Source organism: Salvelinus fontinalis, chromosome 41, assembly GCF_029448725.1.
Source record: "Salvelinus fontinalis isolate EN_2023a chromosome 41, ASM2944872v1, whole genome shotgun sequence".
NCBI lineage: Eukaryota > Metazoa > Chordata > Actinopteri > Salmoniformes > Salmonidae > Salvelinus > Salvelinus fontinalis.
Window position 1 is genome coordinate 16,409,064 of NC_074705.1, and position 16,774 is coordinate 16,425,837.

At 47.3% G+C, this 16,774-nt stretch overlaps 1 protein-coding gene across 7 annotated transcripts in view; it reads right to left on the bottom strand.

Annotated features, from left to right (window-relative positions):
* Nucleotides 1-16,774, bottom strand: part of LOC129840671 (low-density lipoprotein receptor-related protein 1B-like) — a 202,929-nt gene that overhangs the window by 118,241 nt on the left and 67,914 nt on the right. For all 7 annotated transcript variants that reach the window (XM_055908708.1, XM_055908710.1, XM_055908707.1 and 4 more), the window contains exons 14-20: nt 10,218-10,340; nt 9,801-9,953; nt 8,763-8,888; nt 7,441-7,557; nt 5,581-5,661; nt 3,817-3,981; nt 3,312-3,497 (exon numbers count right to left, since the gene is read on the bottom strand). In XM_055908708.1, the coding sequence (XP_055764683.1) occupies nt 3,312-3,497; nt 3,817-3,981; nt 5,581-5,661; nt 7,441-7,557; nt 8,763-8,888; nt 9,801-9,953; nt 10,218-10,340 (951 nt within the window). The remainder of the gene's footprint in view (nt 1-3,311; nt 3,498-3,816; nt 3,982-5,580; nt 5,662-7,440; nt 7,558-8,762; nt 8,889-9,800; nt 9,954-10,217; nt 10,341-16,774) is intronic.

A 16,774-nucleotide genomic window follows, 5' to 3' on the forward strand; every position in this document is an offset into this window, starting at 1 on the left:
TGATGAGGCAAGGGACAAAATTGCAAAAATCGAAATAATTTTGTCCTTATAAGCGATATCGTGAATGAAAACAAACCCACATTTCAACTCCAAGTACAAAAATAAGAATTGATTGTCCATTTTCTTGGAGAGAACAGAAACTATCAGAGAAAAACTGGTGAGAAAATGGTCATAGTGATACCTAAGCCTAAATTGTCAATACCATCGAATGAAGCAATTCTGCTGATTCTAGGTAGTTGGTCAAATGCTTCAAAAGTGACTGGAAATAGAAGCTTTTAGAAACAATTGCAGGAAATAGGAAGCAATTATTGGAAGCAGCGAGGTAAAAAGCACAGTCTCAGAGGACTCCTGAAAAGCTGAGGAATAAAAGCGCTTTAGGCATCAGAAGAAAATAAAGTGGATGGTGCAAGCAGAGAGGCAGCCCACCTCAGCTTTAATCTGTGGTATTGATGAGGAAACCCTGGAATAAATCCTGTTTACGGGGCTTGCAACAAGGCCTAATGAAAGGCTATGTCTTTGTCCCAAATGGCACCCTATTCCCTATATGGTGCACTAGTTTTGACCAGGGCCCATATGGCATAGGTTAAAAGTAGTGCGCCGTATAGGGAATAGGGTGCCATTTGGGATGCTGCCCTACATATTTTTAAAGGCTCCTATATATTTTCAAAGGCTATACTTTGTCAGCCTCGGCGTAAGGCAGTCAGCTTAGTCTGGACAGACACAGTGAATACAGATCAGAGCTGAGTCTGCCAATTATTTCAATTCAAACAACAGTGTGATGATCTATTGTCGGAGGTATGCTCTTTCTGTTCGCTTTAATTTGGGAGTGTTTTACAAAATACTGCGATTCCAATCGGGCATCCTAATGAAGCTGTTTCAGAATCCACGCTGAGGGATCTTTTTTTAACAAGCCTAATGCAATGGTCAATCTTAGCGCTGGCGGTAATCCGTTATAGCCTAGTTCGTTAAATAGCCTGCTCTTGAACATTTTTGCATTTCACACTGTACTATTTGAGTTGCTTCAATATGAAAATACATTGTTAAACATTTTCTATAGAATTCACACAGATATAGGCGCTAGCCCTACTGTAAATTGTAGTCTGGACATGGACATGCCAAACGTAGTCAATAAACTAGATTAACTAGGCTATTAATAAGCCCTGAAAAGACAGTGCATAATCAAATTTGAATGAAAACAAAACAGCCTGCTTTAAATAGGCTATGTCTAAATACAGTCATACAGTTACAGGTACCATAATTGCTCCCCGTGGGCGTATAATACAGACAAGGTAACTTAGACGGTTTTGCGCATATCTAAACTTTTCACGGGAGCTGGATAAACATCCAATATAAAGAGAAAGGGGGAATGTCCACTCACTGTTACACTGCTCGCAAATGTAACGTTTTATAAACGTCATGGAACCATCTTACAGATCATTTTTGCACTTCTACAGAAATGGAAGATGAAATTGCATTGCATTCAGTCATGTACATTCTCACCATAAACCCACGGACAGTGAATCTTTCTAATACGTTTTGTTTTTAATCGAATGACACAAAAAAGAATATATCTGCTTTTTAAACCAGCAACAATATTTCTAAATAGGATCGGGTCATGATATCAGAAATCGCTTCTCTCGTTCCATGGTACTGTGTGCACACGTAGGCCTAAATGTCTTCAAGCACAACATTTGCACGTCTATACAAAATATTTGGCTCCTGTCAATTGTATCGTGGCTCATGTGCGAAGAGGATTCTCCCAACAAATTGCAATTGATATGGCATTATAGGAGGATTGAATAGTTTGGAGGAGCGCATCTCTTCGGTAATCAAACGAGAGGCGCTCTTTGAAAATGGTGATGGACAGCCAACTGAAAAAGCGAAATGAAGTATACAGGTATGTGAATTGTGAATGATGAAAAAGCATGAGGGCAAAAACCTCCAAAATACTTTCAAGCACTCTCAGTAGACCAGGAGTCGCTGGTGCGCGATGAGACAAGGATATCCCTACCGGCCAAACCCTCTCTAACCCGGACGACGCTAAGCCAATTGTGCGTCGCCCCACGGACCTCCCAGCCGCGGCCGGCTGCGACAGAGACTGGGTGCGAACCCAGAGTCTCTGGTGGCACAGCTAGCGCTGCGATGCAGTGCCCTAGACCACTGCTCAGTAGACCATTTAAACCCCTTTATTCATAGGCTAGTTAGATAATGGCTGGGATAAAAATATGCACCTATGCGATGCTGTTAAACCAGCCTAGATTAAGGGGAGGGTAGGCTATGCTTGGTTTTAAATCAAATTAAACGTAATAGGGGGGAACCAATTGCTTTTTACGTTTCTAAATACGAGATTCACCGGCCAAAAAGGCATGTCTTTTCCATTGGCACTGGGCTTCATGGCTGGATAGGCTGTGCTTCCTCTCTCCAAAGCCTTGCCATTATCAACTGTGTTACCGCTAAGACCTGCTTTTTGTGCATCTTAAAACTCCTCGTGACATTTCATTGAATTTTGCATGGTAAGTGAATGATGTGTACTAAGCCTTTTAACAGCATGAGATCAGTGAACTAAGCTGGAGGCTTTTGTCATGTGAATTCTCCACTTTAAGACCAGTGATATATAACGCAGTGCACCGTACAGGTGATTCATATCAACTCCACTGAACTATTGGCCCAATAATATGAGCAACTTACATTGGGAGATGTGCAACTCCGAGGCCGATTTGATTTGCCACAACCATGTGGAACTGTTTAAGGAGTCACATAAAGTATCCTAAATATTCCTATCCTACTGGCATGGCTACACGATAAAGCATCTATAAGATGCCCTGCAGGTATCATAAAAGACTTGAAAAGCTCTCTGGCTTTTTCCTCGCCATTGTGTGTGAATTCTAACCCTGTAGGCTTATATCAGCTTACCCAATGTGTGCCTGTACACCAAGGACACAAATTAAGACCATTTTAAGGGTAATAACCAGAGATACATTCATTTGATTTATGTCTACGGTAATAACTGAGAGGTTGACGTTAAAAACATGGCCTGGGTTCATTTTGGGGGCAGAGTGTACAGTCCTGTATGCAGAGTACACACGGTACACAAAACATCTGGAGAGGTAGCTGCAGTACCTGAGATTTTACAGGTGAGCTTTTTGTGTAGGTCACAGTAGCTACAGTCCAGATGACACCATGATGAAAGCCGTGTAGCTTTCTACAGTTAAACGTGGGTATTTAATGATACAGTATGCACTGCATCAGAGCCACAGAGTACGCAGCGTTTCTTTTCTAAAGTGTTTTTCACAGTAGCTTGAGTGCTGTACCTGACGTTTGACAGGTGAACTTTGCGTGTGGGTCACACATTCTGCTGGTGCCTTCACAGGCTGCCTCGTCACTCCCGTCCTCGCAGTCCTTGTCCCCGTCACACCTCCAGCGCTCGGGGATACAGGTGCCACCGTCGTCCCGGCAATGGAACTCATCTCCGCTGCAGTCATCAGCTAATACCGAGGCTATAGGAGACACCGAGGTTCAGAGAGATAAACAGACATTTACAAATACAGAGTTCAGGTAGGGCTACGCACTTCAGCAAATAAAGACCTTCTTTCTTGGGTAAGGGCTATTTTTACAAGGATGGATATTGTACATCTCAAACCCATATTCCTAACCGCATCCCCTGAAGTGTGATGAATAGCATCCCCATTTCAAAGACTATATTGAGCATATTCTCTGACTACATTACACTTTCACAGATCTAAGACTTGAATCCGAAGAGTGTGATTCCCGTAAGGCAGATAGAAGAATGAGAAGTTAGTGTGTTTTTCCTCTCACCTGTCCCAGTGCAGGTGGTGTTCTCATCACTGTTGTCCCCACAGTCATCGTCCCCGTCACAGGCCCAGTGGTCAGGGATACACTTCCCACTGGCACACTGGAATTGGGCACTGGAACAGGCATGGACACAACCCACCTCGTCACTACCATCCCCACAGTCATCATCTGGGTGAGGTGGAAAGGGAGGATGGGGAGATGGGGAAAGGAGGGGGACAAGGGAAAAGGAGGGGGAGAAGGAGAAGATATGGAGGAGAAGGGAAAAGATGGGGAAGAGACGGAAGAGAGGGGGAACGGACAGAAGAGAGGGGGAACGGACGGATGAGAGGGGGAACGGACAGAAGAGAGGGGGAATGGACGGAAGAGAGGGGGAACGGACGGAAGAGAGGGGGAATAGATGGAAGAGAGGGGTAACGGATGGAAGAGAAGGGGAACGGACAGAAGAGAGGGGGAACGGACAGAAGAGAGGGGGAACGGACGGAAGAGAGGGGAATAGACGGAAGAGAGGGGGAACGGACGGAAGAGAGGGGAATAGACGGAAGAGAGGGAGAACGGACGGAAGAGAGGGGGAACGGACAGAAGAGAGGGGGAATAGACGGAAGAGAGGGGGAATAGACGGAAGAGAGGGGGAATAGACGGAAGAGAGGGGGAATAGACGGAAGAGAGGGGGAACGGACGGAAGAGAGGGGGAACGGACAGAAGAGAGGGGAAACGGACAGAAGAGAGGGGAAACGGACGGAAGAGAAGGGAAACGGACAGAAGAGGGGGGGAACGGACAGAAGAGAAGGGAAACGGACGGAGAGAGGGGGAACGGACGGAAGAGAGGGGGAATGGACGGAAGAGAGGGGGAACGGACGGAAGAGAGGGGGAACGGACGGAAGAGAGGGGGAACGGACGGAAGAGAGGGGGAACGGACGGAAGAGAGGGGGAACGGACGGAAGAGAGGGGGAATGGACGGAAGAGAGGGGGAACGGACGGAAGAGAGGGGGAATGGACGGAAGAGAGGGGGAATGGACGGAAGAGAGGGGGAACGGACGGAAGAGAAGGGAAACGGACGGAAGAGAGGGGGAATGGACGGAAGAGAAGGGAAACGGACGGAAGAGAGGGGGAACGGACGGAAGAGAGGGGGAATGGACGGAAGAGAGGGGGAACGGACGGAAGAGAGGGGGAATGGACGGAAGAGAGGGGGAACGGACGGAAGAGAAGGGAAACGGACGGAAGAGAGGGGAAACGGACAGAAGAGAGGGGGAACGGACGGAAGAGAGGGGGAATGGACGGAAGAGAAGGGAAACGGACGGAAGAGAGGGGGAACGGACGGAAGAGAGGGGGAATGGACGGAAGAGAAGGGAAACGGACGGAAGAGAGGGGGAACGGACGGAAGAGAGGGGGAACGGACGGAAGAGAGGGGAAACGGACAGAAGAGAGGGGAAACGGACGGAGAGAGGGGGAACGGACGGAGAGAGGGGGAATGGACGGACGAGAGGGGGAAAGGACAGAAGGGAGATTAGGAAACAGTGTGAGTGTCACAGCGTGGTTCAGAGAAGGTGAAATGTGTTCATCCAGCAAGCTGCTTCTTGAGAGTTCCATCCCATGGCATTTTCCCAGTAAGGGAAACTGGTTGAAATAATGTTGTTACAACCAGATTACAACCAATTCTGGTTGTACACTGGTTGTTGTAATGACGCCATTTCAAATCAGGCAATTTTTCCCACTGAGGTAGAAAATTGAACTGTAAAAAGAGAGTGTTCACAGAAAAATGCCACTCACCTGAGTCACAGTGCCATTTCACACTAACACACCTTCCATTGGAACAGCTGAACTGTGTGAGGGGCTCACATGTGGCGAAATCTGTTAAGAAAGAAAGAAGAAAAAATTGTGTTATTGCTGTAATTTTTTCTAACAAAGCACTTTTGATGACAGGAATTGATCAATTACGACTGTCCAGAATCACATAGGCCACACACCGCATGCACTGAAAACCATGCACTGAAAACCTGAAACAGTGTGGGTGAACATCTGTTATTATTACACATTAGATACAGGAGACATTGGCACAGTTATGTGAGTTGGCATTGCCTTTGAATTCTGAAGTTACAAAAATTGGAGTGAGCATTTAAGGAAGATTTAAGGAAGCCACGCAGAAACTGTAATTACTGTGAACACTGTCTGTCTCTGTTTGTACTTGTGAAGCAGTTTCTGAGTAGCGCCAGAGGTAACAGAAAAGGAGAATTCACAGCTATGTTTTCTAACAGACGGATCAAATTGCTCTTGCTGATTGTTTTGCAGACTGTGTCCTACTGCCTGTTACTTTTCCCTCTTATCTAAAGCCAGCGTAGAAGGTGATATCAGATCACAGTACATTACCTTGGTTTGACAACTCTGTGGTGATTGTGATATACAGTAATTGTAGGTGTATCCTCGCCAGAAGAGGGTGTATTTACATTGTGGGATACCAGACCTGGGAAAGGGTCGTTTGGGGTTCATGCGCATGTGTCGTGGCTGTCTTTGAACCTGTTTGAACTTGCATTTGTGTCTTCGGCTGACATGTTCAACCTCTCCCTGACATGTTCAACCTCTCCCTGACCCAGTCTGTAATACCTACAGCAGACCACCATAGCCCCTGTGCCCAAGAACGCCAAGGTAACACGCCAAAATGACTACGACCCCGTAGCACTCACATCTGTAGCCATGAAATGCTTTGAAAGGGGCTGGTCCTGGCCTACTTCAACACCATCAGCAGTTTTACAGCTAATTTCCTGCACATCTATACATTTCACCATACGATGGCGAGAAAGGTTTCCCGTTTTGAATATGATATCTGAGTGAGAGTGACTAACAAAATCCATGGGGGTCCTCCGGTCTGTAATTTGACCATGATCACTACAAGTTTAGATAGCTGGTCCCTAGACTAACTTACCAATATAAAAATATTAGCCCGACATGGCTAACTGTGTGACTGTCAGTGACTGACATAACAAGAGAAACACTGCTGATGCATACAAACAAATTTCAAAATGGCGTCTTGTGTACTAACTCTCAACAGTAAGGAGAGCGGGGAGGGGGGTTGAGCCAGTTGCCAATCCCTGATCTACATCTTTGAAAGCCAATGCATGCTATTGTTTCAGAGAAGGAAGACATAATTATCCCTCTCATGACATGGAGAGTCCCAGCTATTTCATATTTTCAATATTAAAAGCCTTTCTCTCCATCTCCATGTCGAGTTGTCTGCTCCAGAGGTTGTCAGAGCCCGCCCAGAGGGTAGCCTACATGCTACATTGAATTAACATGATGGGTAGGTCAAATACAAGGCGTACAGTGGAACGATATAATGCAAAGATAGAAAAAGTCTCAAAAACATTGTGAAGGATTTCTGAAATGTTAGGCTAAATGTCGATATCATTTCGATTTAAGTCAACCTATCCAAGTGGAAGGAACCAAAGGAGGGAAACCCATTGATTTGTCATGGCTGGAGTGTTAAGAAAATGCCCAGGCTAACATATCACGAAGGATGTCTTGTCCAATGGACTGCTTCATTCTAAGTAGTACGCCAGTATGAATATCTCAACACAGCTGTGACTTTATTTCATTTGATTGAACCTTTTAATGGAAACTTGTCCAGAAGCTCACCACAAGAGGCGATCTCATCAGAGTGGTCCCCACAGTCGTCATCCCTGTCACAACGCCAGGACTCGGGGATGCATCTCCCGTTCTCACAGGAGAACTGGTCCGCTCGGCATGATCCCGCTGAAAACATTAATAGCAATAATAAAATAGCATTTTATAACATTATTTTACGACACCGAAGTTCCCATTAGAAAAGCTACGTTTTTCTATTCTATTATGCAACAGTTCTATAGTACTTTTCATTACCAGTATGGTCTTAATAAGTACTTAAATAAAGTGCATTGACTAGGCCTAGCCTATTTCAGTGAGTGAATCCACACCATTATAGTACGGGACGTTTTTAAGTAATGTCTGATCTTTTACATTGACTGTTCATGTTCTGTAACATTTGATTCCACATAGAAAGCCAGCAGGCCATGTGTGTTGATAAATAAATGTATATAAAATATATGCCTTTATTTAACTAGGCAAGTCCGTTAAGAACAAATCCTTATTTACAATGACGGCCTACTCAGGCCAAACTCTAACCCGGACGACGTTGGGCCAATTGTGCCCCGCCCTATTGTACTCCCAATCACGGCAAGTTGTGATACAGCCTGGAATTGAACCAGGGTCTGTAGTGACGCCTCTTGCACTGAGATGCAGTGCCTGAGACGGCTGCGCCACTCGGGAGCCCTTTAGTGCTAAAACATCTGGATTTGGTTTCTCCGTGACTGGTCGTCCTAGAGAATTGGCTCGCAGTAATCTACTCACAGTAATCTATTTATTCAGAGATCAAAAAGTGAACGAAAAAAAGTGAAACCAGGATATCACTCATATAAATCGCCATTTTCTTTCTTATGGAATCATCCTATTCGTGTTCAGGATCGGCATTGTGTCAACATCTGGCAACTGAAACTCATTTATAAGGACAAAGTGAAACAAAAACATTTCTCATCTACATCCCCTAACAAAACCCCCAGGTCCCCCAGAGGAGGTGTGCATATCCTGGTCAAGTCTTCTGGATGGAGAAGATGATGAATTATCCCAGTATATAGATACATTCATGATGTGCAGTAGCACAGAGGCCATTGGGGATCTTTGACATTCGCGTCCCTCGCCAACACGGGAAATCACGCAGTAGTGCATGTTTAAGTCTGGTAAGGGTTGTCTTCTCTCTGAGTATTCTCCAATGGCCTCTGGTCTGACAGAACCTCTCCCAAATGACTATCTTGTTGGAGAAACTTGGAGATGACTTAAGTTTGTACTACAACATGGAATCTGGCGACCGCATCCTGGTCCATATGAGCTAGACGGGCCTCTAAGTAGAGCAGACAGCGGCATACCAGAGCAGGTGAAGTTGGACTCGTCCTCGTTGTTCCCACAGTCGTTGGTCCCGTCACAGAGCCACCTCTTGGGGATGCAGCGGTTGTTCAGACACTTGAACTGATCCGCAGGGCAACTACGATTATCTGTAATGATGGGCAAAATTGCATTGATATTTAGTCTTTGACGTAAACTGTCACGTAATCATATTAATGTGTTCATTATTTGTTACTTTTATTTCTTATTTTTCTTTAGGTATTTTTCTTAAAACGGCATTGTTGGTTAAGGGCTTGTAAGTAAGCATTTCTGTAACGGTATTCCTCCTCCTCTACAACCGAAGAGGAGGAGTAGTGATTGAACCAAGGCGCAGCGGGTTGTGATGACATAATTTTAATAAAACAAGACGGGGAAAACACGAAACGAAACCACTTGAAATAATTAACAAAAATAACAAAACAAACGTAGACAAACCTGAACTATACGAACTTACATATAACACTAAGAACGCACGAACAGGGAAAATAGACTACACAAAAGGAACGATGTACAAACAAACCGAACAGTCCCGTATGGTGCGACAAACACTGACACAGGAGACAACCACCCACAACGAACACTGTGAAACAACCTACCGAAATATGACTCTCAATTAGAGGAAACGCCAAACACCTGCCTCTAATTGAGAGCCATACCAGGCAACCCTTAAACCAACATAGAAACAGAAAACATAGAATGCCCACCCAAACTCACGTCCTGACCAACTAACACATACAACAAACTAACAGAAATAGGTCAGGAACGTGACAATTTCACTGTAAGGTCTACAGCTGTTGTATTCGGCGCATGTGACAAATACAATTTATTTTGATCATAGATGTTGGATAGTTAACTAGAAAGCATGACAGAAAAAGTCAGCCTAGCAATTTCAGTCTTGCATAGATGATGTATGTTGTTCATTTCAATTTAATACATATTTTGGGGGAATCAGTCTCTGGGACATGTCCTATTCTCCATAAATGCAAAATTATATGTTTTCTAACACGCAGAATAAGACCTACAGCAGATGTGCGGTTCCTCATCACTTCCGTCCAAACAGTCATCGTCCCCATCACATTTCCAGGAGGCCTGGACACAACGCTGGTTCCTACACTGGAACTCTTCAATCCCACATCTCTGTGGCTCCCCATGGTCCCCTGAATCTCCCAATGTGGCTGCAAGCACACACACACACACATCCACTTGCTGGCTCACCTTCACACTCCACAGAACATATTTCTCAAAAGAGCCACAACTGATGAAACATTTATTTGATGTTATATGCTGGCATTGAAAATCAGTACTGGCATATTGAGTTCTACATGGCCATATCTTAACTGCTGTCATTATTCCTATTGATTGCCTTGGTCATAGATGTGGAGCGTCAGGCTGAACGGGCCTTGTATGTTTGAGATAAGAGTGTATTTGACAGGGCTTACAGGAGCAGGTGAGGTTATTCGTGTCCAGGTACTGGTTGTCAGCGCAGGCACACACTCTGCTACCGGGAATGGCCAGACACAGGCTACCGCAGCCACCATTATTAACCCCACACGCATTGTCACCTAAAGATCAATTAGATAAACCAAAGTAGGCTAAATCCGATCATTTTTTTTGCAGCTGCAGCCTTTATAATGCAACATATTAGGAAGACAATAACATAACTCAAAACTGTAACACTAACATATATATATATAAAATCCTAGTTACAATGATGCTATTATACCAAATACTATATTCAAAACGTTCATAGATCAAAGCGGCTTAATGTCTGTATTCCTATCCGCATGCCAGTCAGAGCGACTGTTTACATGACTCGGCCAAAGGCAGAATCATCCAGACCCCGCTGCTATAAAAAGTCGAGAGCGACAACATCAGATGAAAACGGAACACTGTGTCTGACGGATCATTTGACATCCTCCCTTGATGTCGATGAAACTGTATTTGGAGAGGTAGGGATATGAAGAGTGGTAAAAAAAAGGGTCTGAGGTAAAAGAAGGCATATGAACAATTTGTAAAGGCTGAGGTGGGTGGCACCACGAGGTAGTGAGAGACAGTACAGACAGGTGCATCAATGTGCCAACCAATGACTGTTATCATGACAACCCCCGTGCAGCTGAATCTGAAAACATGGCCTGGGGCTACTATAAGTAGCTGTTAAAGGATTATAGTCGGTGTCCATTTGAGGACAGTCTCAACTTAAATTCTCATTGAATCAATCATTGGTCTCTGTCTTTGTTCATGACTCGTCCTCAGTGGCTATGAGAGGTTTGGTTGTAAGAGAGGGTTCGCACCAGACATACTAAAATATGCCTGACCCCCTACTGTTAGGAGCCTGAGTGGCGGAGTTGAGGCATATCAAATATGCTGAGACCAGACAAAATGGATTCACTGTTGAACGGATTTTCTCCCAAGAAAAGTGAGGCGAGCGAGTGAAAACATGCACAATTAGAAGCATCAATCCACGTAGAGCAAGCGTGACTAAATTCAAGTCCAGTAACTTTGTTCACCTCATCCTCCTTCGATTGTCTCGTCTGGCTGCCACGAAAAGCCCACACCTGCGGATCTGCGCAAAGTGTGTGCGTGCCACTGGCGATGCACTTTGCTGGACACGCTAGCTGTTCTCCGCCGCGCGTCATCACTACAAACGCATTCCGTCGTGGTGTTATCGGTTGACCTACTACTACTGGTAGTACCGGTAAAATGTAAGTTATGAATCGCAAATAGAGCTGACACACTTCGATTTTATCAATCGTTTTGACTTCAATTTCAATTTGGGAAAGACTCGAGGGAGAGCGGTAGTGATGGTCATTCCGGCTCTTTTCAGTGAGTTCGGCTCAGCACACCAAAATGAGCCGGCTCTTTTGGCTCCCAAACGGATCTTGAAAAAAAAAGATGTGTATTTTTTCAAGTCAAACAGTTTGCGATAGTTTGACTATGATTGGTGTTAAAATAGTTCTAATTAAATCATTAAATGAAATCATACTCTACCTCAACCACAATGTATTTAAAAATGCATTCGTTTTTTATGAAAAAGAAGGCTATTACACATGTGCATTTAAAGTATAGATTTTGAATGTATTTAAACAAAGTGCATATAAATGTAACAATTCAAAACGAATACAATCTGAACAACATAATAATAGAATATTGCACCATATCAAAGGAAAATAAATAACAATGTGCAAAACTGCAGCATCCCACTTAAAACATTAAACTGGTCCCTCTTTTCTCTCTCTTCTTTATTGTCATGTCATAACCAGCAGCACACAGCAATACAGACCATATTTTGCTTTTATGAGCGATTTGCATTCAGAAATGCAAGCTGCCTCACTTTCAAGGGGCTGATGCGGTTTCTTCTCTCAGAAATTATTTGTCCCGTTTTCGAGAAGACCCTCTCAGAGGGAACGGATGTGGCCCCTATGCAGATCTTTGGAGAAGGGGCTCCTCCAAATAGGATTTGACCTCAATTATGGCATCTCCTGAGGGATTCCTTCGTGCTGCATCCCCAGTTGCTCTCTCGTCAAACAGCAGGCATTTGTGGCACTACTGCTGGTGCTTCTGCTCCATCTGACCCCTCTTCTTCCTGTTGCCCTGGTGCCTGAGCCAGCTGACTGCTGGAGCTGTCCCTCCCTGCTGCTGAGGCTAACTTCTTAAACCTGGGGTCAAGTGCAGCGGTTTCTGATAGCACATGATTATATTCCATTTCTGTTATTTTATGAACATAGAGTGTCCATCAACTCTGTCACATGTCCTGTGGTTACATTTGCTTCTCTCTGGCGGCTGGCTGTGATTCACTGCAGACCCTTACACAGGAGTATCATTTTTGAGGCTGTCACATAGCTGAAAAGAGAGAACAGTAGTTCAGGTTAGTTCAGGTTCATGTTTTGTCTACTGATACTACATTCTCATCTACTGCTCATATACATATATAATACTGGATTAAATAATGATGTAGTAATAACTACTTACTGTACCTCTCCCCGCTGATCTCCACAGTGACCTGCTCAAAGGGTTTCAGGACTCTGCACACCTCCTCCACCACCTCACATTCCTCTTGGGTCAGAGCATCAACAGGTGCATTGACAATGGCCAGGGTAGAGATGATGGCATCCTTTGACTCAAGAAACCTTTTCAACATATAAAATCTGAATTCCACCTTATAGTGCAGTCTTGTTTAGGCCTCAGCTCAGTCATCCCCATCTGGCGTTGTGTAGACTTTAGTTTTTCAGCACCTACTGTGCTCCAGTGGAAGTATTCCACAGCTGCTTTCACTTTGTCCACAGTGGGCTTCATCACCTTCAGAGCATCTCTTACAATCAATGGATGATGGGTCCATTTGAACATTTTCATGGCTTTGGTTATGTTAGCTTTATTGTCGCTAACACAACAGACCACTTTTCCATCTACTTGCCATTCTCTGGCCACTCTCAACAGTTCCTCTGCCAAGTTCTCCGAGGTGTGTCTGTCACTGAACTCAAAGCAGTCCAGAAGACAGCTAGACATCGAAAAGTCTTCAATGAATTGACATGTAACCAACATGTAAGAAGTGGTTACCCTTGATATCCAGCAGTCAGTGATACGGCAAACTGCAGAAGCTTTCTGGACTCTTTCCCGCAGTGAAGCCTTTGTGCTCTCATGCAGTTGTGGAATACGTGATTTTGAAAGGGTTTTCCTGCTTGGAATTGTGTACGTTGGATTTAAACTATTGCTATAATTTCTAAAACCTCTGTCCTCCATGATCGAAAATGTCTGGAAATCGGTGGCAATCATTTTAGCCAATGCAATTTCAATTTGTCCTTGTTTTGCTACTGTTAAGGCTGTCGCTCTCCTCATCCTCGGACGAGGTGAGGAGAGAAGGATCTTCAGACCAAAATGCAGCTTGAGGGAAATAAGCCATCTTTTATTTTCAAAACGATGATGATGGCAACACGAAAACAAACACTTTAACAAACTTACAAAATAAGAAAACGACGTAGACGAAACCTGAACATAAACTCACATCACTAAACGTAAACTTACGGACAGGAACATACTACATCAAAACGCATGAACAGCCAAACAGTCCCGTAAGGTAACATACATCGACGACACGAGAGACATCACAGGAGACAATCACCCACAAACAAACAGTGAGAACGCCCTACCTAAATATGACTCTTAATTAGAGGAAAACGCAAACCACCTGCCTCTAATTAAGAGCCATACCAGGCAACCCAAAACCAACATAGAAACAGATAACATAGACTGCCCACCCAAAACACATGCCCTGACCATAAACACATAAAAAACAACATAAAACAGGTCAGGACCGTTACAGAACCCCCCCTCAAGGTGCGAACGCCGGGCGCACCAGCACAAAGTCCAGGGGAGGGTCTGGGTGGGCAGTTGACCACGGTGGTGGCTCCGGCTCTGGACGCTGTCCCCACACCACCATAGTCACTCCCCTCTTCTGTCTACCCCCTTCCAATGACCACCCTAAAACTAACTTCCCCTAAATAAACGGCCAGCACCGGGACAAGGGGCAGCACCGGGACAAGGGGCAGCACCGGGACAAGGGGCAGCACCGGGACAAGGGGCAGCACCGGAACAAGGGGCAGCACCGGAACAAGGGGCAGCACCGGGATAAAGACTAGCACCGGGACAAGGGGCAGCACCGGGACAAGGGGCAGCACCGGGACAAGGGGCAGCACCGGGACAAGGGGCAGCACCGGGACAAGGGGCAGCACCGGAACAAGGGGCAGCACCGGGACAAGGGGCAGGTCCCGGCTGATATATTCTGGCAGATCCAGGCTGAGGGACTCTGGCAGGTCCTGGCTGAGGGACTCTGGCAGGTCCTGGCTGGACGGCTCTGGCAGGTCCTGGCTGGACGGCTCTGGCAGGTCCTGGCTGGACGGCTCTGGCAGGTCCTGGCTGGACGGCTCTGGCAGGTCCTGGCTGGACGGCTCTGGCAGGTCCTGGCTGGACGGCTCTGGCAGGTCCTGGCTGGACGGCTCTGGCAGGTCCTGGCTGGACGGCTCTCGACGCTCATGGCAGGCTGACGGCTCTCGACGCTCATGGCAGGCTGACGGCTCTCGACGCTCATGGCAGGCTGACGGCTCTCGACGCTCATGGCAGGCTGACGGCTCTCGACGCTCATGGCAGGCTGACGGCTCTCGACGCTCATGGCAGGCTGACGGCTCTCGACGCTCATGGCAGGCTGACGGCTCTCGACGCTCATGGCAGGCTGACGGCTCTCGACGCTCATGGCAGGCTGACGGCTCTCGACGCTCATGGCAGGCTGACGGCTCTCGACGCTCATGGCGCTCTGACGGCTCTCGACGCTCATGGCGCTCTGACGGCTCTGGCTGCTCATGGCTCTCTGACGGCTCTGGCTGCTCATGGCTCTCTGACGGCTCTGGCTGCTCATGGCTCTCTGACGGCTCTGGCTGCTCATGGCTCTCTGACGGCTCTGGCAGATCCTGTCTGGTTGGCGGCTCTGGCAGATCCCGTCTGGTTGGCGGCTCTGGCAGATCCTGTCTGGCGGGCGGCTCTGGCAGATCCTGTCTGGCGGGCGGCTCTGGCAGATCCTGTCTGGCGGGCGGCTCTAGCGGCTCCTGTCTGGCTGACAGCTCTAGCGGCTCCTGTCTGGCGGATGGCTCTGTAGGCTCATGGCAGACGGGCGGCTTTGCAGGCTCATGGCAGACGGGCGGCTTTGCAGGCTCCTGGCAGACGGATGGCTCAGACGGCGCTGGGGAGACGGATGGCTCAGATGGCGCTGGGGAGACGGATGGCTCAGATGGCGCTGGGGAGACGGATGGCTCAGATGGCGCTGGTGAGACGGATGGCTCTGGCCGGATACGGCGCACTGTAGACCTGGTGCGCGGTGCCGGAACTGGAGGCACCGTGCTAATAATAAGCACCTTCCTACTAGTGCGGGGAGCAGGGACAGGGCACACTGTTTTCTCAAAGCCCACTCTATAACTGATGCATGGTACCGGCACTGGTGACGCCGGGCTGAGGACAAGCACATCAGGATTAGTAGGGGGAGAAGATACAGTGTGTACAGGGCTCTGAAGACGCACTGGTAGCTTAGTGCGTGGGGCCGGAACTGGAGGCACCGGGCTATATACACGCACTACAGGGAGAGTGCGTGGAGGAGGAACAGGGCTCAGGATACGCACTGGTAGCCTAGTGCGTAGTGTAGACACTGTAGGCACTAGGCTGGGGCGGGGAGGTGGCGCCGGAAATACCGGACCGTGGAGGCGTACTGGCTCTCTTGAGCATTGAGCCTGCCCAACCTTACCTGGTTGAATGCTCCCGGTTGCCCGACCAGTGCGGGGAGGTGGAATAACCCGCACCGGGCTATGTAGGCGAACCGGGGAAACCATGCGTAAGGCCGGTGCCATGTATGCCGGCCCGAGGAGACGCACTGGAGACCAGACGCGTTGAGCCGGCCTCATGACACCTGGCTCAATACCCAATCTAGCCCTACCAGTGCGGGGAGGTGGAATAACCCGCACTGGGCTATGCACTCGTACAGGAGACACCGTGCGCTCTACTGCGTAACACGGCGCCTGCCCGTACTCCCGCTCTCCACGGTAAGCCTGGGAAGTGGGCGCAGGTCTCCTACCTGCCCTTGGCCCACTACCTCCTAGCCCCCCCCCAAGAAATTTTTGGGAATTACTTACGGGCTTTTTGGGCTTCCGTGCCAGACGCGTTCCCTCATAGCTCCGGTTCCTCTCTCCGGTAGCCTCTGCTCTCCTCAGTGCCTCCAGCTGTTCCCATGGGAGGCGATCTCTACCAGCCAGGATCTCCTCCCATGTGTAGACACCTTTTCCATCCAATAAATCGTCCCATGTCCATTGCTCCTTCTTCTCCTGTCCCTTACTCCGTTTATTTTTCCCTTGCCGCTTGGTCTTAGCGTGGTGGGTGATTCTGTTAAGGCTGTCGCTCTCCTCATCCTCGGACGAGGTGAGGAGAGAAGGATCTTCAGACCAAAATGCAGCTTGAGGGAAAT